General features: G+C 41.1%; 1 protein-coding gene across 1 annotated transcript in view; it reads right to left on the bottom strand.

The window, feature by feature from the left end:
• c5 (complement component 5) overlaps positions 1 to 18,784 on the bottom strand; it is a 119,171-nt gene that overhangs the window by 32,158 nt on the left and 68,229 nt on the right. The window contains exons 26-31 of the mRNA XM_080212460.1: positions 16,883 to 17,042; positions 15,065 to 15,157; positions 12,835 to 13,006; positions 6,017 to 6,216; positions 1,143 to 1,295; positions 952 to 1,014 (exon numbers count right to left, since the gene is read on the bottom strand). Coding sequence (XP_080068586.1) covers positions 952 to 1,014; positions 1,143 to 1,295; positions 6,017 to 6,216; positions 12,835 to 13,006; positions 15,065 to 15,157; positions 16,883 to 17,042 — 841 coding nt within the window. The remainder of the gene's footprint in view (positions 1 to 951; positions 1,015 to 1,142; positions 1,296 to 6,016; positions 6,217 to 12,834; positions 13,007 to 15,064; positions 15,158 to 16,882; positions 17,043 to 18,784) is intronic.

Genomic DNA, 18,784 nt, shown 5'->3' with positions numbered 1-18,784 from the left:
TAATGGTAGGATTGGGCACAATCAACATGAATTTATGAAAGCGAAATCATATTTGACAAGTTTGAATTTCTTGAGCACGTAACTAGTAGAACAGTTAAAGGAGAACAATTGGATGTGGTATCGTTAGATTTTCAGAAGACTTTCAATAAGATTCCATTCAGGACGTTAGTTAGCAAAATTAGAGCACATGGGATTGGTGGTAATATGCTGGCATGGATTGAGAATTAATTAATGGACAGAAAACAGTAAGAAGGTATAATGAGTTCGGAACAATGAGGGTATATTCATTGAAACATATAAACTTCTTACAGGGCCTGACAGGATAGATGCAGAAAGAATATTTCCCTTGGCTGGGGGTGTGTAGAATCAGAATTAAAGGTAGGCCATTTGGAGCTGAGGCAAGGAGGACTTTGTTCATTCTGAGGATGGTGAATCTTTGGAATTTTTTACCTCAGAAGGCTGTGAAGATGTAGTCATTGAACACATTCAAGGCTAAGATCGATATAGTTTGGGAAATTAAAGATATCAAAGGTTGTGGAATGATGTGGGGAAATGGAGTTGAGGCAGAAGATCATCCTCTCCTCATTGGGAATTTTGGATTACAATAGATAAGGATTTCTCAATTGTATGTATAGTTACGATCTTGATTCCTCCAATGGTAAATGACTAGTAGAATAAACAGACACATCTACTGATCATCAATTTCTCTGTAGTTTCTCCAGTATATGGCACTCCCATTAGCATTCTAAAGATGGACAAACATCACTGTGCAGTAGCTGTGTTGAAGGATTTCAACTGTTCTTTGTGTAACTGATTACTGGATGATATAGTGTGAGCAGAGCAAATCTGATGTAATCAAGCTACTTTTAATTAATTGCATTCTTATCCCTTATCTGTTGACTTTATTTTTTGAATGATGAAATCATGTAACAAAAACGATTTGCTACTTACGTTAACAATAGCTGTGCCAGTCCTACCACTTGTTCTTACAATTACATTGTCATTTTTTTCAATCTGTAAAATATAGGGCAAAAAGGAGTAAAATATGAATAACATCATTACAATGAAAATGCAATAGTACAACGAAGCATCTTACACTAAATTTATGAAATGTAAACTAAACCACAACAATAGTAACTTACCTCCACTGGTCTGGAAAATGATTTTTGTTCATTCAGTTCAAACTGCTGAATGTTGCCAAATGTTCTATAGTCTATTGTTATTGACATATCAAGCTTAGTCCGCCTCATATTAATAACATGTTCTGTGAGAGCTTCAAGGGCTGTTACAGTGTCCTGCCATTAAAAATAAGTCATTTCAAATTTAATATGGATTCATCATGAAAACTAAACAACTAGAGAGGTGGTGCGCGACAGACTGGAGGGGCTGATTGTGGACAAGTCCCCAGGACCGGATGGAATGCATCCGAGGGTTCTGAAAGAAATGGCGGAGGTGATAGTGGATGCCTTGGTGGTTATTTTCCAGACGTCGCTGGATTCCGGGGAAGTGCCGGAGGATTGGAAAACGGCTAATGTTACGCCGTTGTTTAAGAAGGGTGCCAGGCAAAAGGCGGGGAATTACAGGCCGGTTAGTTTAACGTCTGTGGTAGGTAAAATGTTAGAATCCGTCATTAAGGAGGAAATTGCGAGGCATCTTGAAGGGAATTGCTTGATAGGGCAGACGCAACACGGTTTCATTAAAGGGAAGTCGTGTCTGACAAATTTACTGGAGTTCTATGAGGATGTGTCTAGGGCGGTGGATAGAGGAGAGCCGGTGGATGTGGTCTTTCTGGATTTTCAGAAGGCGTTTGATAAGGTACCTCACAAGAGGTTACTGCAGAAGGTCAGAGGACATGGAGTTGGGGGTAGGGTGTTAGCGTGGATAGAGGATTGGTTGTCAAATAGGAGGCAGAGAGTGGGGGTCAATGGGTGCTATTCGGATTGGCGGTTGGTGACTAGTGGGGTGCCCCAGGGGTCGGTGCTGGGGCCTCAGCTATTTACCATTTATATAGATGATCTGGAGGAGGGAACCGAGTGTAGGGTGTCGAAATTTGCTGATGACACTAAGCTTGGGGGAAAGGCAAATTGTGCGGAGGGTGTGGAGAGTCTGCAGAAGGATCTAGATAGGCTGGGTGAATGGGCCAGGAAATGGCAAATGGAATTTAATGTTGGCAAGTGTGAGGTGGTCCACTTTGGTAGGAAGAATGGTAGGAAGGACTATTACTTACGTGGCGAAAAACTGCAGCAGGCGACGGTGCAGAGGGACCTCGGGGTCCTTGTGCATGAGTCGCAAAAACCCAGCCTGCAGGTGCAGCAGGTGGTCAGGAAGGCGAATGGGATGCTGGCCTTCATAGCGAGGGGGATTGAATATAAAAGTAGGGAGGTCTTGCTGCAGCTGTATAGGGCATTGGTGAGGCCGCAGCTGGAGTACTGTGTGCAGTTTTGGGCGCCGCACCTGCGCAAGGATATTTTGGCCTTGGAGGGAGTGCAGAGGAGGTTTACTAGGCTGATACCGGAGTTGAGGGGGTTGAGCTATGAGGAGAGGCTGAATAAACTAGGCTTGTACTCGTTAGAGTTTAGAAGAATGAGGGGAGATCTCATTGAGACGTATAAGATGATGAATGGGATGGATAGGATAGAGGTGGAAAGACTCTTCCCGCTCAAAAAAGACAGTAGGACTAGGGGGCACAGCCTCAAGATAAAGGGGGGGCAGTTCAGAACGGAGTTGAGGAGGAACTTCTTCACTCAAAGGGTGGTGAATCTCTGGAATTCTCTGCCCGTTGAAGTGGTGGAGGCTGCCTCGCTAAATATTTTTAAGAAGCGGGTTGATGGGTTTTTGATAAGAGAGGGGATTAAGGGTTATGGGGAGAGGGCGGGAAAGTGGAACTGAGCCACGACAGATCAGCCATGATCTTATTGAATGGCGGGGCAGGCTCGAAGGGCCAGATGGCCTACTCCTGCTCCTATTTCTTATGTTTAACTCCATTGCTCATAGCTGAGAAAGATACAAAAAAGTGATAATCAGGGAAAAAGGTAATACAAGAAACAAAAACAAGTTCCAAATATGCAATATTGCATGGCTTTACTATAAAGGTGCCCAAAGCACCTGATTAATTCAAATTTCTCAGAAACTAAATAATTCATCTTAGCATTTACTTAACTGGCCCATTTCACATCATACACAAACTTTTAGCATACCCTTTGTGTCCATCAGCAATGCCACTGCCTCAGCCTCCAGGTTCAATAGGAGGACAGTCGAATACATGCTGTGTCCTTCTTGAATTCAGCTCCACAAGCATTCAGTCAAACTCCTGCAAAATCTGGATGGCTGAAAAATGTCTTCCTGCTTGATTTATCAACTTTCAAATGGCCAACACTCCAGGAAAGGTATTAGAAAACACTTCAAAGATACTGTGAAGTCCTTTAAGCAAGTCAGCACTGATGTTAATGACTGGGAGGAGCTTGGTACCAATCACTTAGAATGACAAAAGCTTGTCCATCAAATTTCATCATGTTTTAGAAAATAGAACAGTACAGCACAGTACAGGTCCTTTGGCCCTTGATGTTGTGCTGAGCTATGTGTGAACCCAAGATCAAGCTATCCCATTCCCTATCATTCTGGTCTGTTCCATGTGCCTATCCAATAACGACTTGAACATTCCTAAAGTGTCCGACTCCACTATCACAGCAGGCAGTGCATTCCACACCCCAACCACTCTGAGTAAAGAATCTACCTCGGACATCCCTTCTGTATCTCCCACCATGAACCTTATAGTTATGCCCTGCAGTAACAGCTACATCCACCCAAGGAAATAGTCTCTGATCGTCCACTCTATTTATCCCCCTCATCATCTTGTAAACTTCTATTGAGTCACCTCTCATCCTCCTCCGCTCTAAAGAGAAAAGCCTCAGCTCCCTCAACCTTTCCTCATAAGACCTACCCTCTAAACAAGGCAGCATCCAGGTATATCTCCTCTGCACTCTCTCCAATGCTTCCACATCCTTCTTATGGTGAGGTGATAGAACTGCACACAGTATTCCAAATGTGGTCTCACCAAGGTCCTGTATAGTTGCAGCATTAGCCCACGACTATTAAACTGAAAACCCTTGTTCATAAACGCTAACACACTATAAGCCTTCTTCACAGCTCTATCCATTCGAGTGGCAACCTTCAGAGATCTGTGGATATGAACCCCAAGATCTCTCTGTTCCTCCACATTCCTCAGAACCCTGCCATTGCATTCAAGTTTGTCCTACCAAAATGAATCACCTCGCACTTATCAGGGTTAAACTCCATCTGCCACTTTTCGGCCCAGCTCTGCATCCTATCAATTTCTCTTTGCAGCCTACAAGAGCCTTCCAACTCATTCACTACTCCATGAATCTTGGTTTTATCAGCAAATTTACTAGCCCACCCTTCAGCCCCTCCTCTTCCAAGTCATTGATAAAAATCACAAATAGCAGAGGACCCAGCACTGATCCCTGTGGGTCACCGCTGGTAACTGGCCTCCAGTCTGAAAATTTTCCCTCCACCACCACCCTCTGTCTTCAATGAGACAGCCAGTTACTTATCCAATCGGCCAAATTTCCTTCTATCCCACACTTACTTTTTTCATGAGCCTACCATGGGGAAACTTATCAAACGTCTTACTAAAATCCATGTATATGATATCAACTGCTCTACCTTTGTCTACACACTTAGTTACCTCCTCAAAGAATTCAATCAAATTTGTGAGGCAAGACTTAGCTCTCACGAAACCGTGCTGACTGTTCCGGATTAAGTTGCATCTTTCCAAATGACCATAAATCCTATCCCTCAGGACTTTTTCCATTAACTTACTAACCAGCAAGTAAGACTAACTGGCCTATAATTACTAGGTCATTCCTATTTCCATTCTTTAAGACAGGAACAACATTCGCCACTCTCCAGTCCTCTGGCACAATCCCCGTGGACAGTGAGGACTCAAATATCAAAGCTAAAGACTCCGCAATCTCGTCCCTTGCCTCCCAAAGTATCCTAGGATGCATTCCATCTGGCCCAGGGGACTTATCGACCCTAAGGTTTTTCAAAATTGCTCATACATCTTCTCTTAGAACATCTACTCCTCCATCCTATCAGCCTGTATCACACTCTCATCCTCAAAAACATGGCCCCTCTCCTTAGTGAACACTTAAGTATTCATTCAATGCCTCACCTATCTGTTCTGACTCCATGCACAAGTTCCCATGACTATCCCTGACTGGCCTTAACCTCACCCTGGACATTCTTTTATTTCTCACATAAGAGGAAAAAGCCTTGGGGTTTTCCTTGATCCAACCTGTCAAGGACTTCTCATACCCCCTCCTAGCTCTCATAAGCCCTTTCTTTAACTAATTCCTAGCTACCTTATAACCCTCAAGTGACCCAGCTGAACCTTTTTTTCTCATCCTTACATACGCTTCCTTTTCCCTCTTGACAAGACATTGAACCTCCTTTGTGAACCACGGTTCCCTCACTCGGCCATTTCCTCCCTGCCTGACAGGGACATACCTATCAAGGACATGCAGTATTTGTTCCTTGAACAAACTCCACTTTTCATTTGAGTTACAACATCTTAATGATGAGACAGAGCAGGGAGAAACTGGAAGAAAAGGAGAAGACCCTACACTCTGGATCCCACTATTGTATGGGATATTCTGCCCCATGTGCCCAAAGATCTGTAGGCTGAGAATAGGCTTGTTCAGTCACATGAGGACAGAAATGTGACCCTGAGTAAACACCATTCTCAAATCGAAGGATTGCCAGCGATACCTTCTGACTTGCTATGGATATTTATTTAAAATCAGCAGATTTATAGTGTTAATAAAACCAAAAGGCTGTTCATTTAAGCATAATTAATTTTACCTGTTGGATTTTTATAACAAAGGGCAGAGTACTGATGGTAATAATCCTCCTTTAATTCAATACACACCATGTAACTAACATTAGGTCATAGTTTTTGCCAGCAGTATTGCAATAATGTGATAGGTGCACTTACTTGCGTTGAAAGAAAGCCTCCACCATAGCGTTGTTGTTCAGTGAGCCACCTAACAATGGGGTTTCCATATCTTTTATCAGTGGAATGCAACACAGTCAGAAGTACATATGATGTTGTTTCTACTATGCGTGCTGTTACTTCAGTTGAAGAAGCTGATCCTTCAGAAATGTCTTTCCAAAATCGATGTGAAGGGGGATTCCCTGTTGAATTGCAAACATGAAGCATTATTCATAAAGCTCAAAATTATTTAAGGAAGTTATTCTTTTACATTAAGAATTTCCCAGTTTGACACCATCTTTTTAAAAAAATCATCCTGTTCTCAAACTTTGCGATCCTGGAGAGTTTTAATGTACATTTTAAATTTTTTTAAATACTTTTAATTGTTGTATTTTGAAATATCATTTTTAAGGAACGTAGAATGTTTGTTTTACGCATATCAAGATGAGAAATGTCGCTGAGAGAATGGGACCTCTTTTCATTTCAGGTATCCAGCATTAATCACGATGGCCTCTCAGTTAAGATTTGTAAAGTAAGACATATCAATTTCAAATGCATAATTGTGAATTTTTCTACTCCATACTTAAGGTGTACATGAGTGAAATTGTCAACTTTTGAGAAGTTTAAAAATGAAAAAAAGCACACGCATTTTTTTTGTTAGAACCATATCAGGAAAAGGAAATTGCAATATAATTCCATCAATTTCAGTCCTTAAAGACAAAGAACAAAGAACAATACAGCACAGGAAAAGGCCCTTTGGCCCTTCAAGCCTGGGCTGCTCATGTGCCCAGCTTTGTTTCCTCCTTTTTACATGTTCCAATTTTTCTCTTATTTTCACTTTTTATCAGTAGCAGGCCAGTCCTCAGCACATTTTTTGTTTCTTTTGCCCCATCACCATCCCTTCTGATCCTACTGATTAATGCTTCTGAAATTCAGTCTCTCCTGTCATCCATCGTATCATAGGCCTTCCTTGTTTAAAACATATTATTACATCTCTGGCTTTTCTCAGTTCCGTTGAAAGGTTGACTGAAACGTTAACTCTGTTTTCTTTTGCCACCGATGATGCCTGATCTGCTGAGTATTTCCAGTGTTTTGTGTTTTTGTTTTGACATGGTGAATTTACTTACATCTGTTTGAAGGTCAGCTGGGACTGAAGCATGAGATCTGCATGTTGACATTTCTTAATAATGAACAAACTAAATTTATAGGGTATAATTTAAAGATCCCTGGCAGTGATGCAGAGGATATTTAATCAAGCAGGAATATGTAAGGTGGGGACTCTGTCACCTTCCTGCCCCCTGTTTAAGTCCATGGTGGTAAGGCTTGTGGATAGCCTTCCTATCTGAATGCTAATTGATGTCCATTTGTGGGCAAATAATGCCTATTTAAGGGCATCATCCTGCTGCAGCTGAGGGAGTTGCCATGTGGAGAGCCCCAAAACCTGTCAGGTTTACTTACAGGCTTCCAGGAGGGATATTTTGTTCAAAGGCATTCAGTGTCTGATTGAGGGACCCAGCATCAGGAAAGAGAGAGAGTCACCTTCTGTCCTTTTTCGTGGTCCCCTCCCTACTCAGTTGTGTCCACCTGTATGCAACCCCCATCCTGCTTTCTTTAAAGAAATATCTTTTTTCTCCTAATATTCATGTGAGATACTGTGAAACAGACTGTGGAGACTGTGTGTATGTATGTTGGTGCCTGTGTGACTAAATTAATTAAACTGAAGACAGACAGACTCAAAGTTTAAAATCATCCAAGGATTAGGTGCAAAAGCAGGCATTTTGAAGTAGAGATGAACAAAACTTAGATGGGATAAGTAAACAACATGGACGGAAATTTGCATGAGGAGATAAAGAAGGCTATTTGTGTTTATTTAGTGAATTTTTAAAGGGAAATTAGAAGGGTTTACAAAAGGTAAATATCATAAATAAATAAAACAATCTACAAAGTTTTTTTGTGAAAGTAGTGGCCTTAAGGGCAACATGAATGGTTTTAATAATCTTGAAAAGGGAAGAAAGTCAAGAACGATGAATTTAAAGATGAAAGAGGGAAAAAAAAATATTTAAGAAAAGATTGCAAACGGGGCAAGAAACCATGTGATATCTTGAAGGATCTGCTGTGCTTGGACAGCTCTGTGGATTAGCCAATGAAGACAAGTGTTAGTTTGTTCCAGAAAGCAAAGTTTTGTTACAAGTCTTGGATTTCCATTGTTGAATGAAAGGGATCGAGAACATAAAAACATAAGAACTAGGAGCAGAAGTAGGTCATCTGGCTCCTCAAGCCTGCTCCACTATTCAATAAGATCATGGCTGATCTTTTCATGGGCTCAGCTCCACTTACCCACCTGCTCACCATTACCCTTAATTCCTTTACTGTTCAAAAATTTATTTATCCTGCCGTTAAAAACATTCAATGAGGTAGCCTCAACTGCTTCACCGGACAGGGAATTCCACAGATTCACTGCCCTTTGTGTGAAGAAGTTCCTCCTCAACTGAGTCCTTAATCTGCTTCCCCTTATTTTGAGGCCATGTCCCCTAGTTCTAGTTTCATCTGCCAGTGGAAACAACTTCCCTGCTTCTATCTTATCTATTCCCTTCAAAATCGTATATGTTTCCATAAGATTTCCCCTTGTTCTTCTGAATTCCAATGAGTATAGCCCCAGTTTACTCAATCTCTCCTCATAAGCCAACCTTCTCAACTCCGGAATCAATCTAGTGAATTTCCTCTGCACCCCCCTCCAGTGCCAGTATATCCTTTCTCAAGTAAGGAGACCAAAACTGTACACAGTGCTCCAGGTGTGGCCTCACCAGCGCCTTATACAGCTGCAACATAACTTCAGTGTTTTTAAACTCCATCTCTCTAGCAATGAAAAACAAAATTCCATTTGCCTTAATGAGCTGCTGCACCTGCAAACCAACTCTTTGTGATTCTTGCACAAGGACACCCAGGTCCTTCTGCACAGCAACATACTACAATTTTTTATCATTTAAATAATAGTCCATTTTGTTATTATTCCTACCAAAATGGATGACCTCCCATTTACCAACATTGTACTCCATCTGCCAGACCCTCACCCACTCACTTAGACTATATATCCCTTTGCAGACTTTCAGCATCCTCTGCACACTTTGCTCTTCCACTCATCTTAGTGTCATCTGCGAATTTTGACACACTACACTTGGTCCCCACCTTCAAATCATCTACATAAATCGTAAACAATTGCAATCCCAACACTGATCCCTGAGGCACACCACTACTCATTGATCGCCAACCAGAAAAACACCCTTTACCCCCAGTCTTTGCTTCCTGTTAGTTAACCATGTTAGTTAGTTATTCATGCTAATACATTACCCGTAACACCGTGCGTCTTTATCTTATGTAGCAGTCTTTGTTATGGCATCTTGTCAAATGCCTTCTAGAAATCCAGATACACCACATGCACAGGCTCCCCACTGTCCATTACATATGTAATGTTCTCAAAGAATTCCACCAAATTAGTCAGACATGACCTTCACTTCATGAACCCATGCTGGGACAAGTCTATGCAATACCTCTCCTACAGCAGCAATGGGTGCCTTTCCGTAATATTGCTGGAATATTTATAGATGAAGAATCTATGGGAACTATTATTTGAAATAGGGTTTATTTATGAGTCCAGCTAAGTAGAAATCTTTTGGGAAATGTTGTAAGTCTAAATTTAACTGTGTTACTGTAATTTTACATGTTTAAGTTTACTTTTCTGTTGTTAATAAATGTTTTAATTTAATAATTAAAATCTCAAAAAAATGGAATTTAATTTTTTTATTCCTGACTGCAGTTCATCTTATAATAAAATACAAATTGTGGATCATGATAGTTTGATCAAGTTTCCCTTTTGGATTTGGTCAGCCTGGCAATTATCATTTGCCATGTCATAACATCTCACATCCTGCAGCAAGACCTGGACAACATTCATGTTTAGGCTAAGTGGCAAGCAACTTTGTGTTACACAACTGCCAAATTCAATGGCATTACCATTCCTGAATCTCCCACTATTGTGTCATAGATATCCAGGGCCAATGGTTAGATTCTCTCTTGTTGGAGATAGTCACTGCCTCACTCTTGTGTAGTGCCATTTGTCAGTGCAAGCCTGGATATTGTTCATGTCTCGCTGCATTTGTACTTGAACTGCTTCAATATCTGAGGTGTCACCAATACATGGTTGGGTTTAAAAATTGTTAATGGCTTCAGCTCAGCAGGTGGCCTATTGATCCAAGACAGACTGATACTTTTAAGCTGCAGTATTAAACTTTAATAGGACTTTGATGTTGTTTCTTGTTTGTTTACAAAGTGAATAGGCACTTAAAGGATTACTACTTTTTTTGAACACTAGTTTTTTTTTCTTTCCAGTATCAATGATAGTGTGTTTGAATTCAAGGTTTTATTAGAGGCTTTGAGGATATGTGGGAGAAATGCAGGAAGTATGGGTGACCTGAGGTTGCCTGGGTTTGTATTGGGAATTTGGGGGAACATGAAGTGCTATTGGGATTTGAGGGAGCATGTAGATAGAATGGAATGGTTTGGGAATCTGAGGAAACATGGGGTAACTTAGTGATTTGAGGGGGCATTGAATTGACAGGTAAGATTTGAAGTGGCATGGGCCTGCACAGAAATTTGAAGCAGTGTGGGTTATATATGGTGAGTGGGAGGGGGTTTAAGGGGGCCTTTTTAATTAGTGTTGGGAGCTGGGTTGCTACACTGGAGAACTGAGGTGAGACTTCTATCTGCCCCACACTCCTCATGTACTCCATCATGGCTCACAAAATGCACTTCAAAGTCAACTTCAATGTGAAAAAACAAGAATCCCAAATGCACACATGGGTTGGGTGTGCATTTCGGAAAGTGTAAAAAAGTGTGGCTGGAGCGAAATCTGGTGTAAAACTGTGCACAGCAAAGTATTCTTTAACTAAAATGTGATACAAGGTTAACATGACTTGCCTGCTTTTTGATACTATCTCTCTCAGAAATAAATACTGTTAGTTTGCTTTCTTTTATGGCCTTAATAATTTGTGCCACTGCATTTTTTAATCTTCATCCCTAGATTATTTTGCTCCTCTATCTCATTTAGTGTTATCCAAACAGCATGTGTTTTTTTTTATTCTTTCAACCAGAACCTCCTAACAATTATCTATTTTGAAATGCATTTGCCATTAAATACTCACTCGACAAGTTTGTTAATGTCATCTTGCATTTTGTTGCAAGCTTTACTTGTATAACTACAACAAGCCAATGGGCGGAATTTATTGGCACATCGACCAGAGGTTCATGCGATCCCACCCCAGGCCGACAGAGAATGCCGTTCAAAAGGCTTTGCCCGCTGCAGGGATCAAGGCATGTGTGCAGAAAAATTCAGGACAATATGTGGCATCTAAGTTTTATTTCCAATTCCGGGATCAAAATATTAAATATAAATTGTGAACAACAGTGATCCAAGCAACAACCTCTGTGAAATATCTCAGGAGCGATTCTCCCAGCCTACTGCTGAGAGACATCAGCGGGAGCAATTTAGTGAGCCTCTGCATGTCTTCTAGACGACAATTTTTCGCACAGAGCTGATTTCCTTATTTAAATTCCCATTTGGGGTGGCACAGTGGTTAGCACTACTGCCTCACAATGCCAAGGACCCAGTTTTGATTCCCAGCTTGGATCACTGTCTGTGTGGAGTTTGCATGTTCTCCCCTGTCTATGTGGGTTTCTCTTGGGTGCTCTGGTTTCCTCCCACAGTTTGAAAGACATGCTGGTTAGGTGCATCGTCCCGAACAGGCACCGGAGTGTGGCGACTAGGGAAATTTCAACTTCATTGCATTGTAAATGTAAGTCTTACTTGTGACAAATAAATAAAATTTGATTTTATTTACATCCAATTAGCGGGCCCAGGACTGAAGTCTCCAAGCCTGTTAGTGTCTCCCCCGCCCCCCGCACTCCTCCACCAGGAGTAGGTCACTCCCGTGGGGTTTACAGCAGCTCCCCATGAATGGGGAACTGGCGGGTGACCCCACTGGAGGGGACAGATGCCAGGAAAACCTCCAGGAGGTCAGGATATAAAAGGGGGTGTCCCCTAGGCAATGCCAGTCTGGCCCCTGGCACTGCCCAAAGGATAAAGTGGCAATGCCCAAAGGGTACCTTGGCATTGCCCACTGGGCATCAGGCAGTAGCAAGAGAGTGGTGCCAATAGGGGGAGCAATTGGTGAGGGTGGGGATCATACTGCCACTCCGCAAAAGGATTGGAAGCAGAGGGAAGCAAGGGGTGTTTGGCCTGGCCGGGAGAGGTCCAGGAAGCTAGCAATTGGTGGCAGAGTGAGGAGGTGGTTGAAGGGACAGCATTATGGGGTCACAGGGTTGGCCAGCAATTGAGCTGCCAGTGATGAGGAGGGTGGCTATATGGGACTACTGTGTGTTAGTCAATCTCTGCTCTGACAGATTGGCGCACGTGCAATGACCCACTCAGCACTATGCTGCCAGGCTCTCCAGCAGGAATAAGCCCCATACCCAGATTTTCAGTGTGAATCTCGTGAGGACAATCTGCAGTACTCAAAGGTGGGATATTCATTTTGAAAATCACACTAAAATAAAAGTGGCAGGAGTTATTCCAGTTTTGACGCAAATTCGGCACTTAGAATTTTTTTAGGAGAATCACATTCCTGATCCTTTGCTAGTCTGAGTAATTGCCCTTAACCACTATTCTCATTTTGATTTTATATCCAAAGAGTACTTCTTTAAATACTAAATACAGCAGAAAGATTCTTTCTGAATTTGGTTTACTAAACTATTGTGCTTTTCATTACCTATTACAAAAGCTTCCTTCTTCAGTTTTCCCAAGGCTTGATATGAAAAGGAAGATAGTTGGTTTTCCAATGCCAGTGCATAAGCAGTTATTGCTAATACAAGTGTACTCTTCACCTTCTTCAAATTGTTTGACAAATATTCGTTAGCTTTAAGTACAGCATCGGTTACTCCCTAGAATAAATCAGATTAAATATTTTTAAGAACATGAGAAAAAACCAAGGAAGAAAATTGGTCATTCAGTCCATAATAACTCTCTGTCTAGTATTTTGACTCACTCTGCTCAATGTCCAAATACACATTTACTTTCTTGACATCTTTCATCCTACTGTCTAATGTGGTGACTGAGTACAAACAATAAATATAGTCATAATAAAAACAGAAAATGCTGGAAATGCTCAGCTGTTGTGGAGATGAAAGGTCATTGCCCTGAAACACTGGGGGGATTTTCAGCAATAAAAATGGTGAAACATCACTCCGTGACAAATAATAGCAACTTCTGGGTTCCAGAAATGTGCAGTTAAATATGAAATTCCTAAGGTTGCTTTCAGAGATTCTCTACTCCCCCTCCGGTTTCTCTGTTTTGTTTTAATTCGTTCAAGGGATGTGGGCTTCGATGGCTAGGCCAATATTTATTGCCAATCCCTAATTGCCCTTGAGAAGGTGGTGGTGAGCTGCCTTCTTGAACTGCTGTAGTCCATGTGGTATAGGTACACCAACATTGCTATTAATGAGGGACTTCCAGGATTTTAACCAAGTGACACTGAAGGAGCGGTGATATATTTCTAAGTCAGGATGGTGTATGACTTGCTGGTGAACTTCCAGGTATGGTGTTCCCATGAGTCCACTGTCCTTGTCCTTCTAGATGGCAGCAGTTGTAGGTTTGGAAGATGCTGTCTCCAGAGCCTTGGTGAATTCCTGCAGGGCATCTGGGTATATATTGCTTCCACTGTGTGTTGGTGGTGGAGGGAGTGAATGTCTGTGGGTGAGGTGCCAAAAATAGTGGGCTACTTTGTACTGGATTGTGTCAAGCTTCTTGAGTGTTATTGGAGCTGCACTCATCCAGGCAAGTGGACAGTATTCATGCCAGGGACCTGGGTTTGATTCCTACTTGGGTTTCTGTCTGCGCAGAGTCTGCAAATTCTCTCTGTGTCTGACTGGGTTTCCTCCCATAGTTCGAAAGGTGTTATGGTTAGGTGCATTGGCTATGCTAAATTCTCTCTCAGTCTACCCGAACAGGTGCCGGAGTGAGGCGACTAGGGGATTTTCACAGTAACTTCATTGCATTATCAATGTAAGCCTTCTTGTGACATCAATAAATTTTGAAAATAGTATTCCATCACACTCCTGATTTGTGCCTTGTAGATGGTAGACAGGGAGTCAGGAGGTGAGTTATTCACTGCAGGATTCCTAGCCTCTCACTTGTTCCTCTAGCCGCAGTATATGGCTAGTCCGCTTCAAATTCTCGTTAATGGTAACCCTAAGGTGTTGATGTTGGGAATTCAATGATGGTGATGTCATTGAAATCCCCGCAGATGGGAACCACTGAACTGAAGAACATTTTTTGCTGTAATATTATTACTATGAAAAGGTTAATTCTCATTAACAAAGTGTAACTGGACTTGTGATGAATATTATGTCACGATGAGCGTTGAACAATCTCTCTGACCCTGGAAAACTACTTCTATATTTTGAAGGTCAAAATGTTCCACATTGAGAAAAATCCACAATTTTAAGCAAAGCATTTTCTTAAAAATGCTGTTTATGATATTGCAGCTTCTGATGTGTGTGCTGTCTGTAAAATATATTAAAGAAGTGAAGGATAATCAATGCATTTTACTTTCTGGCTTTCTCTCTGAGAATTTTTCAATATGATTGGCTGCTTACCCCGTTTGATGAAATCACTGCTACTGAACACCATGGGATTCCCCCTGACTTGGTGCCAGATTCAAATTAATGTCAAAAAAGATTAAATCTACACCACAGAGGTCATCAAGTCTATGTGGATAGCTTTCTTTCCAAGTCAGTTATGAGTGCTGTTGTTTCACCGCTAACTGCAAAATCCAGGCCAATATCAATGTTTAGTATAATGTGGTCAGGATTACTTTGCTTTATATATTAATTTACTGAATGATGCAAGATTACAATATATCTTAGAATCAATTGTCATGCAAAATCAACAGGAACAAATAACAGATTGTACTGTTCATGTTTTCATTTTTTTTTGCTTACCTGTGTTTCACATGTGTAAGATGCCTTTTGAATGGCAATACTAGTAAATGCTGTCAAATACAATGTTCTTTCTTTAGTTTCATCCTCTATAACCTGTAATAAATTCAGGGAAATGCTAATTTAGAAGTAACACATAAAAGTGTCAATATTTACACAATAACATTACTCCATAAATTCTGATCTTGCTTGGCATGACTCTCCAAACGTTTCTAACAAAACTAATGAGGTCATTTTCTTACATGCATCTGTATTTTTTATTTGTTCATGGGTTATGGGTGCCACTGTGAAGGCCAACATTTGTTGTTCATCTGTACTTGCCCTTGAGAAGTGGTTCTCTATATTTGGAATTGTATTCCATAATTATATGCACTTCCAATTTTTCAGCTAGCCAAGGTAATGAATTGAATTCTAATCCTTTTAGAAATTAATGGTTGTCTATCAGTAAATTTATAAAGTCAATTTACTTCAAATTATTTTAAGCCAATGATCTCTTCCATTTTCCCCTCTCCTCAAATAGATGTTGACTCTTGCAGGACTGCCATGTGCATCATCAGCCCTCCACTATGTCCTAAGTGGTTAAAATTTTATGTAAACTCAAATAATTTAAATAGTGCTTTAACAATGGAAGACATTAGAGTCAAGTCTCATTCTGTTTTCATTTGACACATTTCCACAAGCCCTCCACTATCTCCTAACTAGCTAATATTTATATGTAAATCCAAATAATTTAAATAGTATTTTAACAATGGAAGACAGAGTCAAATCTTATTCTGTTTTCATTTGACACATATCCACATTACAGCAAAGCATAACAACAATATATTTCTGAGGTTACAAGCAATTCACTTGTAAAACATCACCCAGTCTGCAAACTATGAACTTATTAAGCTTGGGTATAACATCTCCAGAGTCAAACCCAACTACTGTCTGTTGCAAATTTCATCATTTTTACAAGGCTGATGAATATTTAACAGTGTGGGAATTCCTTGCCTCTGTCTCTCATCTGGCCAATTTTGAAAGGGTTATGACAATTAACAAGTGGACAGCAGGAATCATTCTCTTTTACATAATTAAATCTGCATCCTTCTAATCTATATAGTTCAGTACATTGAGTGTTGTTGTTCTCACATTCAGTAGAAGAATATTTTTGAGTATTGCTGAAAAGAGACTTGTTGCTGAAGCTTTTCATCTTGCTTGTCAGGACAAATGGAAGAATGTTCCCTCAGTTGTTCATAACAGGCATAGCACAGATTGTACTTAACCCGCTTGTGTGTGCAAAACCCAAAATAAAACATCTATTGTTAGATGTTAATGCAGCTCATTTACTCTTGCTGGAAGTGACATTCATTCACACATAGGGACCCTTCCCTACAAACAGAAGTGATATTTTCAAACCTTGTACTTTTTTGAATTACCTAGGACCAACAATGGGGAGCCTATAGTTCCTTTTTCTGTCTTCATGGCAATGCCTGGACAACTTAGAGTGGACTAGCCAACCAATCAGCACTCTGTTCTTTGTAATTGTGAACATTTGAAATTTGGCATTCTTGCGTTTGTCATAATAAGTGCAAGAGGAAGAGCTTCAGCAACATGTCTCTCTTTTAAGCAATAGACAAGTCCATGTTAGCATGTAACTGTTAATATTTTTCGATTTTAATGACTGCAACATTATTTGAACTAAAATGCTCCAATAATCATTATGACTTTAAAGTATTAAAATTTAAAGAAATTTGGTGTTATGGTGATATAGTACAAGGTGGATTATACGTGAGATTACACCTTCAAATAGCTAAATTAGTCTCGAAGTCCAACGCTAACCTGAAATCGTAGTGGCACGTAATTGGAATGCTCTCTAAATGATCCATCGGAGTTTTGACAATGGTAGATGAGCCAGTTGATTGTATTACACATTGATTGTTCATCGAGATTTAGATACTGACTGACTTGTGCAAAGATCCTTAATACAAAGGCTGTTAACCTGGAAATAAATTAGCATGCACTGTTATTATTTTGGTGAAAGTAAAATATAAATGTTTCATCTATTCCTGGCAGAGATCTGAAAGATGCAGTATCATATCATCAGGACCAATGGAAATATTTTCCTATTACAATTGTCAGAGATTTATTTACACATCAGTTGTACTGCAGTCTTGTGGAAATGGAAGTTGCCCATTAAAAGAGGATGTAGGTCATTAGATATATCCCTTATGTATGTTTGAGATATTCTTTACTGGCTGATTGTGAAGGTGATGTTGCAAAACCTCCTTTCTGCATCTTGAGTGTGTAGGATTAACTAACCTTTGGATTTCACCCTGTCTTGCGCTTGGAGCCCTGAATTATACAAAAACTGAGAGGTTGGAAAAATACTTTTAAAGGGGGAAACAAATCACCTTTCTGTTTAAGGTGGTGAGAGGAGAAATAACTGCTGTTTAAATTAACTCCTCTTGCCAAAATGCTGAAGACTGCTCAGTTTCAACAGTAAGAAGTCTCACAACACCAGGTTAAAGTCCAACAGGTTTATTTGGCAGCAAACACCACTGTCTTTCAGAGCACTGCTCCTTCGTCAGGTGAGTGAGGAGTTCTGATCACAAACAGGGGATATAAAAGGCACACACTCAGTTTACAGAATACTGATTGGAATGCGAGTCTTTACAGCTAATCAAGTCTTAAAGGTGCAGACAATGTGAGTGGAGATAGTATTAAGCATAGGTTAAAGAGACGTGTGTTGTCTCCAGACAGGACAGTAAGTGAGATGTTGCAAGCCCAGGCAAGTCATGGGGGTTACAAATAGTGTGACATGAACCCCAGATCCTGGTTGAGGCCGCCCTCATGCGTGCGGAACTTGGCTATCAGTCTCTGCTTTACTCGAAGATCAGAAGCCGAATGCCCGTGACCACTGAAATGCTCGCCACTAGGAAGAGAACAGTCTTGCCTGGTGATTTTCGAGTGGTGTTCATTCATCCATTGTCGTACCGTCTGCGTGGTCTCCCCAATGTACCATGCCTTGGGAATCCTTTCCTGCAGCGTATCAGGTGGACAATGTTGGCCGAGTTGCAAGAGAATGTACCGTGTACCTAGTGGATGGTGTTCTCACATGAGATGATGGCATCTGTGTCGATGATCCGGCATATCTTGCAAAGGTTGCTGTGGCAGGGTTGTGAGGCTGGGTAGTTTGCTGCAGACAATGCTCTGTTTGAGGTTGTGTGGTTGTTTAAAGGCAAGAAGTGGGGGTGTGGGGATGGCCTTAGCGAGATGTTCGTTTTCATCAATGACATGTTGAAGACTCCGGAGAAGATGTCGTAGCTTCTCTGCTCCGGGGAAGTACTGGACGACGAAGGGTACTCTGTCCCGTGTTTGTCTTCTGAGGAGGTCAGCACGGTTTCTCTCTGTGGCACATCGGAACTATCGATCGATGAGTCGAGCGCCATATCCTGTTCTTATGAGGACACCTTTCAGTGTCTGGAGGTGTCTGTTGCGATCCTCCTCATCTGATAGATCCTGTGTATACGGAGAGCTTGTCCGTTGGGGATGGTTTCTTTCATGTGTTTAGGGTGGAAGTTGGAGAAGTGGAGCATCGTGAGGTTATCCGTGGGCTTGCGATACAGTGAGGCGCTGAGGTGACCATCTTTAATGGAGATGCGTGTGTCCAAGAATGCAACTGGTTCCGGAGAGTAGTCCATGGTGAGTCTGATGGTGGGATGGAACTTGTTGATGTCATCA

This window comes from Carcharhinus amblyrhynchos, chromosome 25 (assembly GCF_965287045.1).
Source record: "Carcharhinus amblyrhynchos chromosome 25, sCarAmb.v2.hapA, whole genome shotgun sequence".
NCBI classification, from domain to species: Eukaryota; Metazoa; Chordata; class Chondrichthyes; order Carcharhiniformes; family Carcharhinidae; genus Carcharhinus; species Carcharhinus amblyrhynchos.
The sequence above is the reverse complement of the archived record's forward strand: the minus strand, read 5'-3'. Positions and strand labels throughout refer to the sequence as shown.